At 39.2% G+C, this 22,246-nt stretch overlaps 1 protein-coding gene across 1 annotated transcript in view; it reads left to right on the top strand.

Annotated features, from left to right (window-relative positions):
- Positions 1-7,494: 7,494 nt before the first annotated feature.
- Positions 7,495-22,246, top strand: part of CRIP2 (cysteine rich protein 2) — a 130,011-nt gene continuing 115,259 nt past the window's right edge. Inside the window, exon 1 of the mRNA XM_063439436.1 lies at positions 7,495-7,637. Within this exon, the coding sequence (XP_063295506.1) occupies positions 7,595-7,637 (43 nt within the window). The 5' untranslated portion in view covers positions 7,495-7,594. The remainder of the gene's footprint in view (positions 7,638-22,246) is intronic.

The following is a 22,246-nucleotide window of genomic DNA, read 5'->3' as shown; positions in this document are numbered from 1 at the left end:
TAGTGTGTGTGTTAGTGCAGCGAATGCAGAGTGTTTGTAAATGTGTAGTGAATGCAGAGTGTGTGTTAATGTGTAGTGAATGCAGAGGGTGTGTTAGTGTGTAGCGGATGCAGAGTGTGTGTTAGTGTAGTGAATGCAGAGTGTTAATGTGTAGTGAATGCAGAGAGTGTTTGAGTAGTGGATGTAGTGTGTGTACAGTGATGTAGTGTGTGTTTGTGTAGTGGATGTAGTGTTTGTATGTACTAGATGAAATGTGTTTAGTGGATGCAGTGTCTGTAGTTGATGTAGTGTGTGTATTAGACGCAGTGTCTGTGTATAGTGAATGCAGAGTGTTTCAATTTGTGGTGGATGTAGTGTGCGTACTGTGAATACAGGATGTTTGTGTAGTGGATGCTGTGTGTACAGTTAATGCAGAGTGTGTGTCGTATAGTGAATCCAGAGTGTGTGCATAGTTTAGTGAATGCAGAGTGTGTGCATAGTTTAGTGAATGCAGAGTGTGTGCATAGTTTAGTGAATGCAGAGTGTGTGTTAGTGTGTAATGAATGCAGAGTGTGTATTAGTGTGTAGTGAATGCAGAGTGTGTCAGTGTAATGAATGTAGTGTGTGTGTTAGTGCAGCGAATGCAGAGTGTTTGTAAATGTGTAGTGAATGCAGAGTGTGTGTTAATGTGTAGTGAATGCAGAGGGTGTGTTGGTGTGTAGCGGATGCAGAGTGTGTGTTAGTGTAGTGAATGCAGAGTGTTAATGTGTAGTGAATGCAGAGAGTGTTTGAGTAGTGGATGTAGTGTGTGTACAGTGATGTAGTGTGTGTTTGTGTAGTGGATGTAGTGTTTGTATGTACTAGATGAAATGTGTTTAGTGGATGCAGTGTCTGTAGTGGATGTAGTGTGTGTATTAGACACAGTGTCTGTGTATAGTGAATGCAGAATGTTTCAATTTGTGGTGGATGTAGTGTGTGTACTGTGAATACAGGATGTTTGTGTAGTGGATGCTGTGTGTACAGGTGATGCAGAGTGTATGTTAGTGTAGTGAATGCAGAGTGTGTGTCAGTATAGTGAATCCAGAGTGTGTGCATAGTTTAGTGAATGCAGAGTGTGTGTTAGTGTGTAATAAATGCAGAGTGTGTGTTAGGGTGTAGTGAATGCAGAGTGTGTCAGTGTAATGAATGTAGTGTGTGTGTAAATTTGTAGTGAATGCAGAGTGTGTGTTAATGTGTAGTGAATGCAGAGAGTGTGTTAGTGTAGTGAATGCAGAGAGTGTGTTAGTGTAGTGAATGCAGAGAGTGTGTTAGTGTAGTGAATGCAGAGAGTGTGTTAGTGTAGTGAATGCAGAGAGTGTGTTAGTGTAGTGAATGCAGAGAGTGTGTTAATGTGTAGTGAATGCAGAGTGTGTGTTAGTGTGTAGCGGATGCAGAGTGTGTGTTAGTGTAGTGAATGCAGAGAGTGTGTTAATGTGTAGCGGATGCAGAGTCTGTGTTAGTGTAGTGAATGCAGAGAGTGTGTTAGTGTGTAGCGGATGCACAGTGTGTGTTAGTGTAGTGAATGCAGAGTGTGTTAGTGTGTAGCGGATGCAGAGTGTGTGTTAGTGTAGTGAATGCAGAGTGTGGTAATGTGTAGCGAATGCAGAGTGTGTGTCAGTATAGTGGATGCAGTGAGTGTGTTAGTGTGTAGTGTATGCAGAGTGCATGTTGTATTAGTGAATGCAGTGTGTGTATTGTATTAGTGTATGCACTGTGTGTGTTAGTGTATGCACTGTGTGTGTTAGTGTATGCAGTGTGTGTTGTATTAGTGTATGCAGTATGTGTGTTTGTGTATGCAGTGTGTGTTGTGTCAGTGTATGCAGAGTGTGTTGTGTCAGTGTATGCAGAGTGTGTGTTGTGTTAGTGTATGCAGTGTGTTGTGTCAGTGTATGCAGAGTGTGTGTTGTGTCAGTGTATGCAGTGTGTGTGTTGTGTCAGTGTATGCAGTGTGTGTGTGTTGTGTTAGTGTATGCGGTGTGTGTGTTGTGTTAGTGTATGCGGTGTGTGTGTTGTGTCAGTGTATGCGGTGTGTGTTGTGTCAGTGTATGCGGTGTGTGTTGTGTTAGTGTATGCGGTGTGTGTGTTGTGTCAGTGTATGCAGAGTGTGTGTTGTGTTAGTGTATGCGGTGAGTGTGTTGTGTCAATGTATGCAAAGTGTGGGTTGTGTAAGTGTATGCAGTGTGTGTTGTGTCAGTGCATGCAGAGTGTGTTGTGTCAGTGTATGCAGTGTGTGTTGTGTTAGTGTATGCAGTGTGTGTTGTGTTGGTATATGCAGTGTGTGTGTTGTGTCAGTGTATGTAGTGTGTGTTGTGTTAGTGTATGTAGTGTGTGTGTGTGTTGTGTCAGTGTATGTAGTGTGTGTGTTGTCAGTGTATGCAGTGTGTGTGTTTTGTCAGTGTATGTAGTGTGTGTGTGTGTTGTGTCAGTGTGTGTGTGTGTGTGTGTTTTGTCAGTGTGTGTGTGTGTGTGTGTGTTGTGTCAGTGTATGTAGTGTGTGTGTGTAAATTTGTAATGAGGAGGGGGAGGGGGGGGTCATTTTAACATTATTTAAAAAAAAAAAAAAATTGATTAATTAAATTGTTTCTCCCCCTCCCTGCTTACCTGTGTCTAGGGAGGGGGGAGATTCCATCCCCGGTGGTCCGGTGGCATGGTGGGGCCCCCCGGCTCCCTGTTACCGCAGAGGGTGCCCAGGCCTCCAGCTTCTCCTCTTCTCTCCTCCAATAACTCTCGCGAGACCCGCGGAGCGTTGCCATGGCAACCGGGTCTCGCGAGAGTTATTAGCAGGGAGGAGAAGAGAAGAGGCTGGAGGCCTGGGCCCCCTCTGCGGCAACAGGGAGCCGGGGGCCCGCGGCTGCACACATAGATCGCGATATTCGCGATCTATGTATGCAGAGAGGGAAAGTGGGGCCCAGGACTGCCAGAGCAGTCCGGGCCCCCCAGGGCCGCCGGGCCCGTGACAACTGTCACGGTTGTCACCCCCTGATGGCGGCCCTGATTATAGTAGTTTGACTGTTCAAAAAAAAACCACAAAGGCCTACCATTTGTAAAAGTAGACACTCCAGGGTATCTCATAAGGTGCATATTGTGCCTTAACATGCCCCCATTTTTTTACCATTACATGCCAAAGTATGTGGTAAAAAATAATTTTGTGCATATTTTACATACGGATTGCATTTTTGCTGGGCATTTTGTATATTTCATGTGTGCCACTAAGTTCAAACCCCCCAAATTATGCTCAGCTAAGTCTTCTGAGTAAAAGGACACCCCCATTGTATGTCTATGGCACTATTTCGTGAAGCTACAGTGCCATACAGGAGACCTGTCCTTTTCAGTATTCACAGTAGAATTTTGAGAGACTGATTTAATGAGCCTATGCTTCCATTTGGGGTATTATAACAGTTTGACTGTTCAAAAACACCCCACAAAGGCCTACCATTTGTAAAAGAAGACACTCCAGGGTATCTCATAAGGTGCATATTGTGCCTTAACATGCCCCCATTTTTTTACCATTACATGCCAAAGTATGTGGTAAAAAATAATTTTGTGCATTTTTTACATACGGATTGCATTTTTGCTGGGCATTTTGTATATTTCATGTGTGCCACTAAGTTCAAACCCCCCAAATTATGCTCAGCTAAGTCTTCTGAGTAAAAGGACACCCCCATTGTATGTCTATGGCACTATTTTGTGAAGCTACAGTGCCATATAGGAGGCCAAGCCATATCAGTTTTGACCGAACTTTGAATTTTGACGCCGGGCCTATGTGCAATTTCCAAGCATCTTTGCAGGTTTTAAATTCAAACTACCCCACAAAGGCCTACCATTTATTAAAGTAGACACCCCAGGGTATTTCAAAAGGCATATTTTGAACCTTAGCGTGGGATCATTTTTCCGCTAGCGTGTACCAGGTGTAGTGGTTATAAGCGTTTTTTTTCTGCCTTTTTGACACACAAAGTGAGTTTGCACAGTATATTTTGCAAACCATATGTGTACTACCACTGTATAATACTTCATATTTTGCTCAGCTATGTCTGCTGAGTACAAAAATACCCCCGTATGTACCTTTGCCAGGTATATGTGGACATCGGAGGGGCACATTTGGGACACAGCCATTCCATTTTTTTTCAAATTTTGAATTTTTACGCTGTGCCCATGTCCCATTTTAGAGTATTTTACCAGGCTATATAATCCAAATACCCCATAAAGCCATACCATTTCTTAAAGAAGACATCCCAGGGTATTTCAAAAGGCATATTTTGAACCTTAGCGTGGGATCATTTTTCCGCTAGCTTGTACCAGGTGTAGTGGTAATGAGCGTTATTAAATGTATTTTTTTACTTTTTAAAACTTTTTTTACTTTTTAAAACTATTTTTTAAACTTTTGTTTTGATTATTCATTTTTTTAAAGTTTCCTAAACTTTCGTAAAACTTTTTTTTACAGATTTAACATTTTTCTAAGCTTTTTTTTTTACGTTAACCCCTAACTAGCAGTAAGCAGCACTAACAGTAAATTCCCCATTTTCCCATAACTCCCACCCACCCCAGCTAGCAAAATATTTAATTATACAATATTTAAATTAGTTAATTAAATAAATTTAACCCCTGAGGGTTAAAAAATAAATAAAAGTTAATCGTCAGGGGTTAAAAAAAAAATTAGAACAGGATAATACTGTGATCTGTATTTTGATCACTGTAGGCAGTGATCGACTGGCAGGGAAGGGGTTAATTTTTATTTGGACTGGGTAAAGGGTTTATTTTTTTAATTTTTTACTTAAATGTTATTAAAACTTTTTTTTTAACTTAATTTTTAACTTTTTAAAGCTTATTTTAAAACTTTTTTTAACGTTAACCCCTAGTTAGCGTAATACTAAATCCCCCAATTCCCCACTAACTTCCACCCTCCCCAGCTAGCTAAATTTATAATTTTAAAATATTTAAATTAATTAATAAAATAAATTGAACCCCTGAGGGTTAAAAAAAAAAAAAAAGAATTAACCCTCAGGGGTTAAAAAAAAAATCAGATCTTAGTAAAATGTAATCCCTGCCAATTGATCACTGTAGTCAGTGATCAATTGGCAGGGAAGGGGTTAATTTTTTATTAAAATGGGTAAAGGGGGGTGGGATTTTAATTTTACTATTTTTTTTTTCCACCAGGGGGCAGGATCACTGAAGATCCGTCTCCCTGCACTTCACGCAGAACCAGGAAGTGCAGGGAGGCGGAGGTGAGTATAGAGAGCACATGTGCCCGCTCAGACATGCTGTCAGAGCGGGCACATGTACTCTGACTGACCGATCCGGTGCTCCCGGTCTTCCTCTAATGCAGAGGCAGACCGGAGCACCATTAACCCCACGATCGCCGCGATTGCGGCGATCTGGGGTTAATTTTAACGGGTGACGGACGAGGTCCATCACTCGTCATTAACGCATTCCCCTGAGTGACGGACCTCGTCCGTCACTCGTCGTTAAGGGGTTAAAATTAAGATTATTAGTACACTAAAGCTAGCATAATCTTCAATTTTCTCCATACAAGCTCTCCACTGCTCTTCTATGTGCCCAGTGCATAAAGGAATGACCCACAATCCACACTATAATTGATCTTTTATCTGAAAAAGAGAAACAGTAAGTCATGTACTCAATGTGTTACAAGAATGTTATAATAAATTTCTATGGCCGCATATTATTATTTTTCACAATGGAGGTAATGATGTCAGTAGAATCAAGTCAGTAGTTTTGTTTTACCTATTGAAAGAAGCTATGGGGCAGTTTATAAGGATGTTCCCAGATTTCTTAATCATTTGGTTAGAGATAGTCCCTAGGCTGCCGTGGTTGCGCGATGCGATTGTTAAAGCGCTAGAAAGGGTTAGGCACAAGCTGAATAGGGCTATGGAGACATTTATGCCATCGATAGGTGGTTTTACTTTTTGCCATGTTGACATTGAGGGTAACTGTGAAGGTTTGTTCTTCAAGGAAGGTATTATTTGTCTGAAGTCGGTTTGGACATTTTCAATAACGATTTTCAGTGTCTGAGTGATAAGGCCGTGGTCTGGTGGGCCTTTGTTGAATGGTGCAGCTGGTGGGGTTGAAGTGACCTGCCTATTTTAAAGGGGGGTGGACTAGCTGAGTTTGGTTATATATTTGTTTAAGTTCTGGCTAATAGGGCGGAACTCTGGTAATTCATGTGTTAAAATCTCTGGGGGTTTAAAGACCGGAGATGTTTGGTTACAAGTTATATATTTTGAAAGTGAATAAGTTATGATTTTTAATGTGTTATAAACTAAATAAAAGTCTCTGTGTGTTTTATTATTATTATTTATTCTGTGTTTAGGGGTATAGAAGCTTCTCTATTGTGGTCCGTGGTTCGGCCATGCTGTGTGCCCCCCATGGTGGTGTGGCAGTTGCGCACCAGCTCGAATGTAAAACGACCCACCGGGAAATTTCCTGGTATTCTGGTTGGCTAGTCCGGCCCCGTGTATGGGAAACCTTAAGTGCCTCCATGCACAGCATGGAGACGTTGAAAGCTAGTGCTGAACACTGTGCAGTACTAACACAGGAAACCAACGTAAAAAAGACTGCAGCGACAGGCTCTAGATACCAGAACCAATCTGTAGTGTTTCTGGTGACTATAGCATCCCTTTAATGTTTGTAATGTTTTTGCACAGATGGTAGTGAAATGAATTAATTTAGATGAATTTCAGCAAACTGTTATAGAATTACAAATGGGCATGCTCCATTTTCGGCAATCCACCTTTTTTTCCCCTGCTACTGAATTCTGTGAGCATTCTGCCATAGTACAATTCATATTTGTTATATCACAAATCTGTAATCTTAGTTGATTTTCCTGTTCCTGTCCTTGGGAAGTAACTATTTCAAATATCCATGTCTTGCTTTTTTACTTCGAATTGTATTTTTTTTTTTTTTTATATACTTCCGTTTACAGAAGAGCATTTTATTTTGCCAATACCCTTCTTACACAAAACAGTGCAGTGCGCACCTGTGCTTAGGGTCCATTACATGCAATGTCTAAGGATTCTGTCTCCATGTCATATTTAATTTCCCCTCCCATCTGCTATTAATATCCCAAGTCTTTTAATGTAGAACATGCCCACTGCCATGAAGAAAAACATTTATCTACTGCACATTGTTACGTAATGTAGAAATACGGTAATATTTTAAGAATACCATTCCATTTACCCATCTCTGTGCTACACGAAGGAATGCAGTATAAAGATTAACATTCTGCAAAATCATAATATGATATAAGCATTAAGAGGAAAAAAACTCCATTTAGCCACATAGAAGAAAAAAAAAAGCGTCATTTTTGGCAGGAGAGTAACACAGTAGGGAGCTAGACAGGGTGTGAAGATGCCTAAGGAGGCTGGGCATTGCCCAGTTTCCTATGAATGCTATGCTCCATGATATCCAATAGGAAAATGTGCTGTATGTAGTAGGCTGGGCTGGTGGGAGAAGGGAGTGACAGGACCAGGCTGTCACTGATACACAAGAGACTTGACTCCAGAACGTGGGGGAGAGGAAGAGCTGCAGAGACCAGAGGTTCACAAAGATTCTTTTTAGAACCATGGCATCTAAGTGTCCCAAGTGTGAGAAGACTGTTTATTTTGGTAAGCTGAATTCCTTTTGTAAACCTGCTTTCAGCCCTTTGTACAGTGCAAGCACCTGATCCCAGGGCTGCAGCAGCATCATTCATTCCCACCCAAATGCCTTTCTTTTGCCCCCTGTGGTCAGCCATAAAGGTTATGTGGAGAAATTCTGTGTTTGATTGTTGACGTTATTTGAGGATTTTTACACAGTGCTGACTGCCAGCTGTAGGCAGTGCCACACAGATCTGGCCAGAGGTTTCTATGCACAGGAACTGACATGAAACAATAAATACCACACCGATTGTTAATTGTCTAGCCGAGACAAAATACTATATAATTAGAGAGCTGTAATCACTTTCCAGCTTCTGTATTTTACCATCATCATCTTGATTACAGAGCAATGCAGGCAATGTCAAATGCAGACCAACAGATCTTGCTTGCAGTTTTTGCAGATATGCATGAAATAGAAAGCAGACATAATGCTTTTGTTTTTTAGTATATCAGCATCTGTTTACAGGGTTATTCACTAAAACGTGATGTTGGGTGTGAAACAGGAAATTTCAGATAGGTTGAATAATAAAAAAAAAAAAATCTTGAAATCTTGACAAAAACTGACATTTTTCTAATTTGGCTATTTTACCCTCTAAAGGGGAAATTCCCTGGTCAGTTCTCTATAATTCACATTTTAGTGGAATAACCATGCGAGATTGTGTCACTACCCATAAATTTACTCCATTACAGCATGAGTGTAATGGGATAGGCTGCAAGGGTGTATAAAGAGGAGTAATCTTAAAATATGTAGGCGGTGTTTACAGAAATTTGTGTTTTTTATATATTGTGTGTGTATATATATATATATATATATATTTTTTTTTTTTTTTTTTTGCTGTGGTGGTGTTAAAATCTGGAGTCTTACTTAAGTGCCAGAGGAACAAATTTAAACAATTGCATGCTGCCCTGACACACATGTAAAATGTGTATGATAAGGAAAATGTGTTATTTTGAGTTAACGCCTATATGGAAGGCCTAGAAAAAATTACGAGATATCATGAAAATAATAATGTAGATGGATGGGTCTCCACAAAGTAGGACAGAATGCATAATTGATTCTGTCAATATGATTTCAACTTATGTGTGCAGATGAGTACTGTAATTGGAAGTCATCCATGAAAAACCAAACTGTAACTTGCGCATGGCACACTTTTATTTTGTGTTATGAAATAACTATGGTGTTCAGTTGACTTTTTACCTCCAGGTTATTTGTGTAATAGTATTTCCAAACTCTTCTCATCCCACTGTTGAAAAGTAAAATATGAAATTATGAAATGCTGCTATGCCAACATCTATTAAAGATTTTTTTTTTAGGTGTAGTTATCCAACCGTGACTTTGTCAGGCTGGCAGGAAATTATGGGAGTTGTTTTCTAGCTTTTAACAGCTGTAGGGTAACAGATGGGTAGAAGCAACTATACATTTGCTTTGGTACTAATATTGCAGTGTGTCAAGGAGTCAATTTATTCTACATGCAATTTGGTGTATAAAATATTTTTACTTTGTTACAATTCCTTTTAGTTGTCACACATAAACCTTTTATTTTAGAATGTTTTTGTTTTTGTACACTGAGATGCTGTTGCTGTTTTTTCAGGTATATGTGCCTGTGGGATCTTACTATTAAATGCTGAGATTTGTCTTCTAAATAAAAAAGAAAAAAGTCACTTTAAATCTTTTACAAGTATCGATTGTTTATTTTGCAGCTATTGACACTGCATAATGCAATTCCAAAGGCAAATATGTTTTTTTTTCAGGTAAGTATGGACACCAAATGAAAAATAGCTCATACGGATCCACTTGCTCCAATGCCATTATTCATCCTACCAGAAGTGAATTTCAGTTCCTCTGCATCTCTGTAAAGGGACTGTAAATGGCAAGCATCTGTCTAGGAGAAAGCTATAGTGACACTCCCCAAACCACTGCAGCTTATGAAGTGGTTATGAAACATGGGGTACTACTGGTGCATATCTTGTAAATTTTAAGCAGTTTGACAAAAAGTATATGATTCCACGCACCCAAAGACTGTCCCCCTAATTCCACAATATTCTTTTCGAAATACTTGTATGGGTAAGCCGTGTGAAAGTGTCATGTTGCCATTTTGGTGCCAGTTAAATGATAAGCACCCTGAAAAGCTGTGACCAAAAAAAGCAAGAGAGAAGGCATATTTATAGTTTGAATTAATGAGAAAAAACACTACTTACCCTCAGATAGATAATCGTGGTGTACCTGCTCAGATATGACACATGTACCTGGCTGACTTGAACTAATGACTCCACTACGAGTGCAAATGTTTAGAGGTATTCTCAATAAATTACAACACATTTTAAGTATCAAGGAGGGATGAATCCAAACACGACTCTTTTGGTAAATGTGTTAACTTTATGGCATTTATGTGTGTTCAGCTTAAATCACGAAATATTGAAATGTCCATTTTTTTGTATTGCAGTGAGTTGATTTGTAGCTGATATTCTATTTCTTGCTCTAATATAGAATTAACTTGAATATTTTAAATATACTGTATACTTGAAAGCACTCTCCATTTATCAGTTTTAAAGTGCAAATTCCCTAATGAATACAGAAAGAAAACCGTAGTGGATGTTGTTTGAAAGACGATTCTATTAGACTAACATATTTCAAGCTGGTATTCCCTGAGAATACTTTGGGAGTGGCATACAATCAGTCTTTGACAGTATTGAGGGTGGAGCACTCGGAACCTGGTATGTGGACTGACTATTTGTGTATTGATTGTGTGTGATGCAGGTGTATTAACTGTGAATTATATTTGTGATGGGTATTTAATACAACTTAGAAAATGCATGTGTGAATGCTGGTATGTATTTTTGCAGTGTCACATGCACACAGTCCCACAGTCAGATGCACACAGTTATACACATATACTGTCAAATACAACCGCATACACACAGTCCCAGGCTCATAGTCACGTACACAGTCACACAGTCAGTTTCACGCGTTACAAGCACACAGTTAGACACACAGTCACAGGCAAGCAGTCACACTCAGTTACAAGCAGACAGTCTCTCACACACACACACACACAAACAGGCAGTCACATACAGTTACAATCAGACAGTCACACATAGTTACATAGTTACATAGCTGAAAAGAGACTGCGTCCATCAAGTTCAGCCTTCCTCACATTTGTTTTTTTGCTGTTGATCCAAAAGAAGGCAAAAAAACCCAGTTTGAAGCACAGTTTTGCAACAAGCTAGGAAAAAAAATGTCTTCTTAACCCCAGAATGGCAGTCAGATTTATCCTTGGATCAAGCAGTTATTACCCTACATTAAAAGATTATATCCTTGAATATTGGACTCTGATAAAACCACTTCTTCAGGCAGAGAATTCCACATCCTGATTGTTCTTACAGTAAAAAAAACTTCCCTTTGCCTTAGACAAAATCTTCTTTCTTCCAGTCTAAACGCATGACCTCGTGTCCTATGTAAAGTCCGGTTTGTGAATAGATTTCCACACAATGGTTTGTATTGGCCCCGAATATATTTGTATAATGTTATCATATCCCCTCCCAGGCGATGTTTTTCTTAACTAAATAGGTTTACATTTGTTAACCTTTCTTTATAGCTGATATGTTCCATTCCTTTTATCAATTTTGTAGCCCGCCTTTGCACTTTTTCTTTTACATAATATCCTTCTTTAGAACAGGTGCCCGGAATTGCACAGCATATTCAATATGTGGTCTTACCAGTGATTTATAAAGAGGCAAAATGATATCCTCGTCCCGAGAATGAATGCCCTTTTTCATGCATGACAATACCTTACTGGCCTTGGCCACTGCTGATTGACATTGCACATTGTTGCATAGTTTGTTGTCTATAACAATTCCCAAGTCCTTTTCGTGTGTTGTTATCCCTAATTTGCTTCCATTAAGGGTATACGTTGCGTGTGTATTCTTTACACCGAAGTGCATAACTTTGCATTTTTCAACATTAAATTTCATCTGCCATTTGAGTGCCTAGTCCCCCAGTCTATCTAAATCCCTCTGCAGCAAAGTAATATCTTGCTCACATTGTATTAATTACAGAGTTTTGTGTCATCTGCAAACACTGAAACATGACTTTCAATGCTGTCTTCAAGATCATTTATAAACATGTTAAATAGAAGGGGTCCCAGAACACCAGCTTGAAAATTTACCATTAATGACAAATCTTTGTACTCTGTTTTTAAGCCAATGTTCTACCCAACAACAAGCATTTTCATCTAGACCGATTTCCTTGAGTTTGAACACTAATCTATTGTGTGGAACTGTATCAAATGCCTTGGCAAAATCCAAATAGATCACATCCACTGCAACACCCTGATCTATACTTCTACTTACTTCTTCGTCGAACGCAATGAAGTTAGGTTTTTTATTTTTTTTATTCTTTATTTTTGTGTGCATGAGTGTGACAGACATTCTTGCAGTGCCCCAACAGCAATGGCAAGATAATGAGCTGAACAATGCATAACAGTTATAAGGCATTTGATTGTACTACACATTTTTTTTATGGTGATAAGGAGGACAGGCTTGGCAGAGCATGTCTATAGGAGATTCTAAGCAATATCTTCTATTCTATGCATGCAAGTTCATAGACATGTAGGTATATAAAGTTTGTAACATAGATTGTGAGATGCTATTGGTACTGGGTTAAAGCAGTGAGACAGCAAGGTTATACCAGGCTAATAATGGGTTCTGGCGTGGGCTCTAGGTTGTCAGATGGTATTGGACCACTGGCCTCCGGGGTGCCTCAAAATTGGAACAGTAAACAGTAAATAGTTGTGTTATTGGCAGAAGAGGAAAAGTATAAGGGAAAGAGGGAGAGAAAAAAAACCCAAAAAACGAAGCATTAACATATTTACACAATGGCATGCAGTGTGGTATTGTTATTGAGTGAGTGCCAGTCCAAGATGAGACGACTCTGTGGTCACCACCCTGGGAGTGAAGCTTGTGCTGCGTCTGGTTCATCCGATCCCCGCTTGTGGCATATGTGGAGCCTGTGCTTGAGCATTCCGGTGATCGGTGTTGGCATAGCGATGCAGGGCTTCGTTTCCGCCCCAGGCTTGGATGAGTGCCTGCTTCATTTTTATGCTGACTCTGGTGTTCACTGGAGCCAGGCTCTTCCTTCTCTCTGGGTAAGTAGTGGGTTTAGATTTTATGCGCCTGTGCCGGTGGGTGATCCTCCGCTTTGGCACCTGATGCTTGGGGGTTGTGCTCTGAGGGGTTCTCAGCCCGGGCAGGCGAGCAGATAAGTGAGTGGGCGCAGGCTTGTGTGCTTTGCCTGGGGAGGCCTGTTTCCTCTCGGCTGCTCTGTGCTCTTAGGAGGGATTTCCCTCTCTGCCATGACGGTCTGCTCCCGCTCCAGGATCCTCTGCCAGAATCTCTGAAAAATGTTATCCAGGTGCTGTAGTGTAGATTCCAGGCTGCATTGATTCTCTATGGAGGGGTGTAAGTGCTGCGTGGTCGGCAAGCAGGTAGCCGCCATTTTGTGGCTTGGTGTATCAGGCATTCCTCCGGGAGCCAGTCTGTGGCAGGAGACTGGAGCCGTACTTGTTGCCCCAGTGTGTTCGGTATGGACCGGGATATCCCCCACCGGTCCGGGGGGGGTTGGATCGCCGCCGAGCCAGATGGGGGTTTTCAAGGCGAGGATATCGGCCGCCTCTCCCCAGCCTTCTCCCAGTAGTACGCAGCGGCGTGGCTCAGTTCTCCAAGAGGTTACAGGCTAGATTCAGGTATCTGTGCGTATCACACAAGCTCTGCTTCCTGGTGATGCCCCCCAGTGTCAGGGTACGTACGATTAATTGGGGTTATCACCCCAAAGAGTGCAGAAAGCCCGGGAGCTCGAGCCCCACACGTCTATCCTGCATGGGTTCCAGGCTCCGCCCCCCGCAATGAAGTTAGTTTGACATGCTTTGACTGTGCTTCATAAAACCGTGCTGATTTTTGCTGATAACAATGTTCTTCTCAAGGAATTCTTAAATATTAACCCTTAATAACCTTTCAGATATTTTACCAGCCACAGAAGTTAAGCTCACAGGTCTATAATTTCCAGGCAAGGATTTTGAACCCTTTTTGAATATAGGAACCACATCTGCCTTCCTCTAATCCTCCGGAACACTTCCTGAAAGAAAAAAATCTTGAAAGGTTCACTTATATCTACACTTGGTTCCTTAAGTACTCGTGGATGGATACCGTCTGGCCCTGGAGCTTTGTTTATATTAACTTTCTTTAGTTGCTGCAGCACCTTCTCTTGAGTTAACCAATTACAATTATTCTGCAAGTTTTTAGTAGCAATCATTTGCACTTATATTGCCATGGGTTCTTCCTTAATATATAGGGCGGATAAATAGTTATTTAAAAAAAACTTTCATTTTTTTTTTTTAGAATTTATGTACTTAAAAAAATGCTTTGGGGTTAGTTTTGCTCTCTTTAGCTATCATTTTTTCATTATGAAGTTTAGCAAATCTAATTGCCTTTTTGCACGCATTATTTGCTTCCTTATATCTTTTATAAGATGCATCTGATTTGTCCGATTTAAATGCTTTAAATGCTCTTTTCTTATTTTTAATCTCTTGTTTTACGTCTCTACTAAGCCACATTGGTTTTAATTTGTTTCTTTTATATTTATTTCCCAATGGTACATACTGAGAAATGTGGAACTGCTTGAGCCTTTGACAATCTGTAAAACACAAATGTGTACAAAATAGCGTAGTATATCTATACAATGGTGTGTGATAAAAAATAAATGGTAGTTTCACTCACAAGGTTGTAGTCATACCCTCCCTCATATGACTCTTAGTATGCTCCTTTGGACCATTTGAAGGTTGTCCAGACCCTATGCAGCCAGAATCTCTGCTATCCTCTTTGTGCTTTTTGCTTGATGTCTCAAAACAAAATTGTGGGATATCCAGATGTATATTCAGAAAATGGATTTATTCATAAATTAAAAATATATAAACAATATGCTTTACCAGAAACAGCTGGTTAAAGTGCAAAAAATGTAAAAGACTAGTCCAAAGTAAAAGTCTTAAAAGGTATCCTGGAATAAATTGTCCAAATAAAGTGTCCAAAACGCGTTTCGCCTATCAGTCAGGCTTCCTCAGTTGGATGGTGTTCACTTCTGATGATTCTCTTTTTATGTGGTTCCCGCCGGACCTTTTCGCCAATCAGGCGTTCTCTTCCGGTATACGTTGTGTTGGAACGCATCATGCGTTCCATACATTCAAAAAAATACATAATGTGATAACTTCCGGGACTTACTTTGGGCGCATGTGCGTCTCGCACATCCGCGCTCACTTCCGCGTTCCGCCGAAATGGAACGCACGCGCGTCCTGTTGCGTCGACCGCCCAAAGGAGCATACTAAGAGAGTCATATGAGGGTATGACTCCAACCTTGTGAGTGAAACTACCATTTATTTTTAATCACACACCATTGTATAGATATACTACGCTATTTTGTACACATTTGCGTTTTACAGATTGTCAAAGGCTCAAGCGGTTCCACCTATTGTTTTGTATGTATGCTTTTGTTGTTATGGTGGTGTAGGGGATACCACATATTAGGTGTTTAGAGCTGCTTACCTTTTAATTTTCCCACAGAGTGTATTATTTTACTATTTAATACTGAGAAATGTACCTTTCTAATATTTGTTGGAAGATGGTCCATTTATCCTCAGTGTTCTTTTCACTAGATAATTTATGCCAGTCAATATATTGTAATGCTGCCCTTAACTTATTGAAATTGACCTTTTAAAAATTATATGTTTTAGTATACCCCATGTGCTTTTGTTTTTTTGAGTTTATTTCAAAGGACACTATATTGTGATCACTATTTCCCAAGTGCTCACCTACTTGAATGTTGGTCAAAAGATCAACGTTGTTTGTTAAAACCAGGTCCAGACAAGCGGTTACAAGCAGACAGTCACACACAGTCACACACAGTCACATTTACAGGCAGCACATACAAAGTTACAGGCAGACAGTCACACTGCACTGGGGCGGGGGAGGGAGTGCAGCCACTGGTGTGTAGTTGTTGGAGAAGCAGGGATCCTTCCTGCTTCCCCTCAGTGGCAACTGGGCAGTGTGCTTAGGAAGCATTTAGCCCCAACCCACATTGTATTTCTGCCCACATTTATTTAACTCCACCCCTTTACATGCAGCAAGTTTTTGAAATCTGCCCCTGATGTGTGTATGAGATGTCTGCTTCCTGGCGCCTCTACCCACATGGCACTCTGCGCTGCCGCATAGCTTGCACACCGCTAAGGCTGGCCCTGGACTCTGCCTCAATGGGGATTCTACCTCATCCTCTTTTCCTAATTTGGAACAATATCCCTGTATTCTACAAATTGATCAAACTTGTTCAAAATACCTGCGTTATCCTCTCCAAACTGGCACATAGTTACTGTTTCTTTTATATTTGTTTTACACCAATATCCTTGGCGTTTTCCTTATTGGGTCCCCACATTCAGATATATATATATAACATATGACACTTTGTTTTTACTTTCTTTTTGTTATCTTGTTTAAACGGAATCGGTCTTCTAGGGTGTTCAGTAATGTAATTCCGACACCCATAACGCCGCTGACACTGCATCATTTTCAGTAAAATATTTGGATAATAATGAAATACAATTTGTTAGGAAATTGGAATAATTCTAAAATGAGAATTTGCTACTCTGTAGAATTTCTAAACCTTTTTACAATGTACTACTATTGACAGTATCCTCCATCCATGCATGTCTGATCACCCACTCATCCAGGAAATTGAATAGTATGTACTATTTCCTACAAGATGACATTTACTTTTGTAATTTGCAATTACTGACGTGTCCCTTTATGTGGTCAGACCTACCCTGTGGGAAACGTATTCCACAGATTATGAAAGCCTGCTGTAATATACATACTTCTGATCATGTAGCTCAGTTATTTTTTTGAAAAGTCTTGATTTTATGCTAGAGAGGTAGTGCAGCATTTATTTAAACCCTTCATGGTATGCTCTATTTTGTACCTTAACCCCTTAAGGACACATGACATGTGTGACATGTCATGATTCCCTTTTATTCCAGAAGTTTGGTCCTTAAGGGGTTAAAGCGGCACGGTCACCTTTTTGTATACAACTTAAGTCAACAAAAGATCTTAAAAGACAAAATATGTGCTACTTTGTCTTATAGTCAATAGATTATTATTATTATTATTTTTTTTTTTTTTTTTGCACAAAACATGGCAATAGGTAAAGCTTTCTACCTCACATGGTAAGGAGAATTGTGGTTTCTTAGCAATGTGTAAAAGCCTCCCTTTTACTAATTCTTTGCGTGACTGTTGAGCATTTGTGGCTAGCAGTATCTGCGTTTACCAGGCAATCTTGGCATTCATAATTGAGCACAGGACTGAGATGCTGTACAATATAAAATGTATAGCCACCCTCTTCTGTCATCCAAATCTAACTATATATAGCCCTTTTTTCACTTAACCATAGTATACATAGCCCTTACTTCACTTAAAGGACCACTATAGTGTCAGAAAAACAAACTTGTTTTCCTGGCACTATAGTATTAATAGTTCCCCCCCACCCTCATGGCCCCCCCTCCCGCCGGACTGAAGGGGGAGGAAGGGGTTAAACACTCACCCCTTTCTCCAGCGCCGGGCTCCCTCGGCGCTGGGGACTCTCCTCCTCCTTTGGACATCATTGGCTGAATGCGCATGCGCGTTAAGAGCCGCGCGCGCCATTCAGTCAGTCCATAGGAAAGAATTCTCAATGCACAGTGAGAAGCGCGGAAGCGCCTCTAGCGGCTGTCAATGAGACAGCCACTAGAGGCTGGATTAACCCTAGTGTAAACATAGCAGTTTCTATGAAACTGCTATGTTTACAGCAGGCAGGGTTAACCCTAGATGGACCTGGCACCCAGACCACTTCATTGAGCGGAAGTCATCTGGGTGCCTATAGTGGTCCTTTTACCATAACATTACACTATAAAAAAACAGCATCAGATCCCTCATGCCCTCAAATCACTGAACTATTGTTTTGGGCTTTGTAAAGGATGCTTTATGCCTGCTCCACTTTAAATGTGTCAGATGAGTGGAATGCAAATTTCTAATTTGTTACTTTGTCATCCTACTGCTAAATTCCCTCTTTAGTCTACATGTTCCCTCTTTACTAGTCCCTTCAACATTTTTTTCTGGCTGCACCAGTTGTGGAACAAGCTTTTAGTGTAATGAAAAATATTCAGGGCATACATTCCTTTGACATTTCTTTTAACAGCTTAAGCTGCGCTCCCTTGGATTCTCCATGCTGCATGTCTTTTATGAGATAGTTGCTATCTGAATGCTTTAGTTAAGTATTATCTGTGAACTATTTGTCCATAACAAGCCTGCATTCTTTTTAGTTGTAGTTTTGGAATTCACTTAGCCACCTTGGTAACAGAATCAGATAGTGTCTGATCTGGAATTTAAGAGTCATATATGTTCATTTAGATTACCTTCAGATTAAAATTTAGAAAATTTGGGATAATGAATACATTATTTCTCTGTGTAAAGAAATATTTAACTTGTGCTGGCAGTCTTCTCTGCTTCTGCCATCATGGGGAAACTGACCAACATCGAACATAAAGGTGTAGCCAATCCTACCAAATGGCTGTGATTCATTTGACTTAAGTAAGCATTTCCTACAATTCTGTTCCGGTCTTTAGACCGGATGCATCATTGACAATCCAAGCTTTACTACGAGTATATCTTTACAGAAGAGGTTTGGCTACTTTTAGCCTGGGAAACAGATGTCTGGAACTTGATTAGTTTAAGTCTGTGTTCAACCTAGATTACTTTGTTACTATGTTACAAACAAATAGCACAATTTCAGACCAATCCAGCAAACTCCTCTTCGTTTTTATTTTTTTCATGGAATGTTTTATACAATACTTTATAATAGTGCAAATAACTAGTAGCAGTTGTTCCCCTGTGCCTCTACATAGTTTACACTCTGAAATAGTTCTCTCAGGATAGGTGTTATGTAATGAAAGCTTGCTGGGAAAAAAATATATAGAACATTTTGAATAAGAAAATAAAATAAAAATATTTAGTTTCAACAGTCTTGCATTTAAATGTGTCCTGATTTTGGGAATAAGTCCCAAGTCTAGAATGTTTTTAACTCATACAGCTACTTTTCCACAAGTACAAAAATATCCTAACCCTTTACCTTTTGATCTTTGTAGTTTTTTGGTTGACATTATAGGTTTACGTTGGGCCAATGCTTTGGGCTAAATGTTTCTTTTTAAAGGATAAAGAGTTCAAGCTCCAAATTTACTCGTAGATATCTCTCACTCACAACTTTTGGAAACGTTTTTTTGGGTGAGCGTAGTCTACTCTAGACCATTATCACGTTCAGGTGATACAAATATTATAGGTGGTGCTTGAAGGAAAAAATAAAAAAGGTGCAGCTAGATTACTCAAGTATATTGTCACCACATATACTTAAAACCAGAATACAGTGTAAAGATAAAAAGGTAATAGCGCACACAGAATACCAGAAGGATGTTACCTGTAATATACAATTATGGTAACTAGTAGTAGATATTCTTGGTATATACTCGTAAAGGATGTACTTGATGGTATGTGTTACCTATACAAAGATATAACCAAACAACAAAAACATAGTGTAATCTGTATAAAATATACTAAGAATGGATGTTGAAGAGCTGAAACCACTCACAATTTTTTGAGCCGATTAGAAGTTGGCTCAGAACTTATACAGCATGCATGTCTCATCCGTGGACATAGATGGAATTTTCCTTTGGATGGACTCTCTGATTGGTCATTGGTTCCTGACCTCACTCTCCATTATATGAGATAAGATACCAATGAGAGAGTCCATCCAAAGGAAAATTCCATCTATGTCCACGGATGAGACATGCATGCTGTATAAGTTCTGAGCCAACTTCTAATCGGCTCAAAAAATTGTGAGTGGTTTCAGCTCTTCAACATCCATTCTTAGTATATTTTATACAGATTACACTATGTTTTTGTTGTTTGGTTATATCTTTGTATAGGTAACACATACCATCAAGTACATCCTTTACGAGTATATACCAAGAATATCTACTACTAGTTACCATAATTGTATATAGTACAGGTAACATCCTTCTGGTATTCTGTGTGCGCTATTACCTTTTTATCTTTACACATTATCAAGTTCAGACCTGGTCCTCTGGAACCACTATTCGGAACAACATGAATGAAAGAATAGTTTGATAAAAGGGTCTGTGCAGGTAGCTAGCAGGAGAATTGGTTAATCCAGAAACCCAAAAGAAAACTTGAAAGAGCTGTTTGCTTAGAACAACAAAGCATCAAGTGCTTGGAAACCATAAGTATTTAGGATTATAGTGACATTGTAGCTTCCACTTGAGGTGTGCCATAATTGTGTGCTTTGTAATTATGTAGGTTTATTGGTGATAAAATGGAGCAGGCATAATCCGAGAGCAAAAGTCATGACATGGTTCAGAAACAGACAATGCCTTTTGATAGCAAATTAAAACAGGTTGAGACCAATAATTAGAGTGAAGTCACTTTGAATTTACTTTGAATCCCCAACAATTCTCACTGTAGGTAAGAATCCTGATGTGCTCTGACATAATATAGTGCTTGTGAATACAATGGGATAGCTACAGCTGTCTGTTTTGCTGGAGAAGGTAGGAAGGTTAATTGAGTTTGTGAATTATCTATCTGTCTTTTTCTCCGTTATGACTCCCTTTTATTCCAGAAGTTGTGTCCTTAAGAGGTTAAAATCTTGTGTTGAATGAGTGAGAGAATATTATAACAAGAGTCAGCCACGGCATCTCTTTATGTGTTGCAATACAGTGTGAGATTTAAAAGATGACAGAATGACCAGAGGTTAAGGATAAGGGATAAAATGGTGCAGGAAATATTACATGATGAGAAAGAAGGAAGTGTGGGAAATATAATGATGAAAATAAAGGAGATGGAATAAATAATTGGTGTTGGGAAGATTGGACAAGTATATAACTTTTTGCCTGGCTTCTAACTTTTGGTGCTGGAATTTTGGGAAATTTGTCAAGCCCTACCTAACATTATGACAAATACATTTAGGTATATCAATAGGCTAGCCTTAACTTAGAATAATAGATGTTGACATCAGCCTTTATAGAGTACCTTCCAAGAGTTTTTGCTGTAAGTTATAATGTGAGTATTCTAGTATCCCTCACAGTTAACCCCCTTTCTTAATTAATCAGAGTAAATAAACATAGCTCCATACTTAACTAAAAAGTATACAAAAAAGACATTTTATTTTAAATAAGGTTGGTCGTTTTAAATAATTGGTTGCCTATCACACAACAGCAGAAAGAATGGGAAACAAAACTCTAAAATATATGTGTAAGACTGCCTACTTCCACCAGGTGGCCTTTGTGACTAGAAGAATGGCAAAAATATAGAATGTGAACATTTTCTGTTTTTCTGACCATGCTTCAACTAAATTAACTATTAACTGAAGTATAATTCCAAATTAGGTCAAATATTGGTTTAGCATGCGTCCAAGGGTGTGCACATCCAATTTTTTTTTGGCCCCAAAGACTTGCACACCCAGAGATCTGTGGCCACATGCATGGAACCTATGGCAGCAGTGAGAATTTAAAATAGAAATATAGAAGGGAATCCACATCTCAATTTCCAGGAAGATTACACGTTTAAGCCTGATTAATCATAAGGCAGCCACATATGGCTCAGTGGCTAGACATAGTCACCACTTGGCTACGTTTGGCTACAAATTACCATTCCTAAACTATTTTTCAAGCCTATGAATAAGGTGACTTATGAAATCGGAGCACATAAACATTGGCAGCCATAAATAAATTTACTAAAGTAAAGTCAAATAAAATAATCAAATTAACTTTGGCTATTCTTCTCTTCTCCAGTTCTCCTGCTCACCTTTCTGTCAGTTTCACATGTAGTACGTTATGCTATATTCATGGGCTATCTCAGTACAACGGTTAGGACTAGTTTTCATGGTTTAACATTTGTTTCCAAGTAATTTTTTTGGCATTCATATCCCACTGATACCTTTGACATATGTCAGGGTAATGTTTATAGTGGCTGCACAGGCATATCCATAGTATTTTCTGGTTACTATCATGCAATGGTACCACACTACGGTTACTGATATGGAATGTTTTCAATTTATTACTATCTAATATATATGAAGATTGTAAAAAAAAAAAAAAAAAGCCTATATTTCTATATTATTGGAGTAACTTCAATTAAAACACTTTAATAGATATCTATTTCTTTGGTTGACAAATTGCTGTACTATTTTTAGCCTAACGATATTATCAGGAAGTCCTTAACAATGCTATTAGGAAGTCTGGAAAGAGACACAATTGTAGTCTCACCACTAAACAGATTTAACTCATGGATACTGTGCCTTTAAAAAAATGAACACTGGTTTGCTCAAAATATTACTTTAAGTGTTTATATATTTAAACAATAGCATATTGAACCCAGTGGAGTTTTTTTTATTTTTTTTTAGGAAAATAAAAGCCTGATGAAGGACAAAGATGTTTCATTTC

The sequence above is a fragment of the Pelobates fuscus genome, chromosome 13 (genome assembly GCF_036172605.1).
Source record: "Pelobates fuscus isolate aPelFus1 chromosome 13, aPelFus1.pri, whole genome shotgun sequence".
NCBI lineage: Eukaryota > Metazoa > Chordata > Amphibia > Anura > Pelobatidae > Pelobates > Pelobates fuscus.
This window is presented reverse-complemented; position numbering and strand designations above follow the sequence as displayed.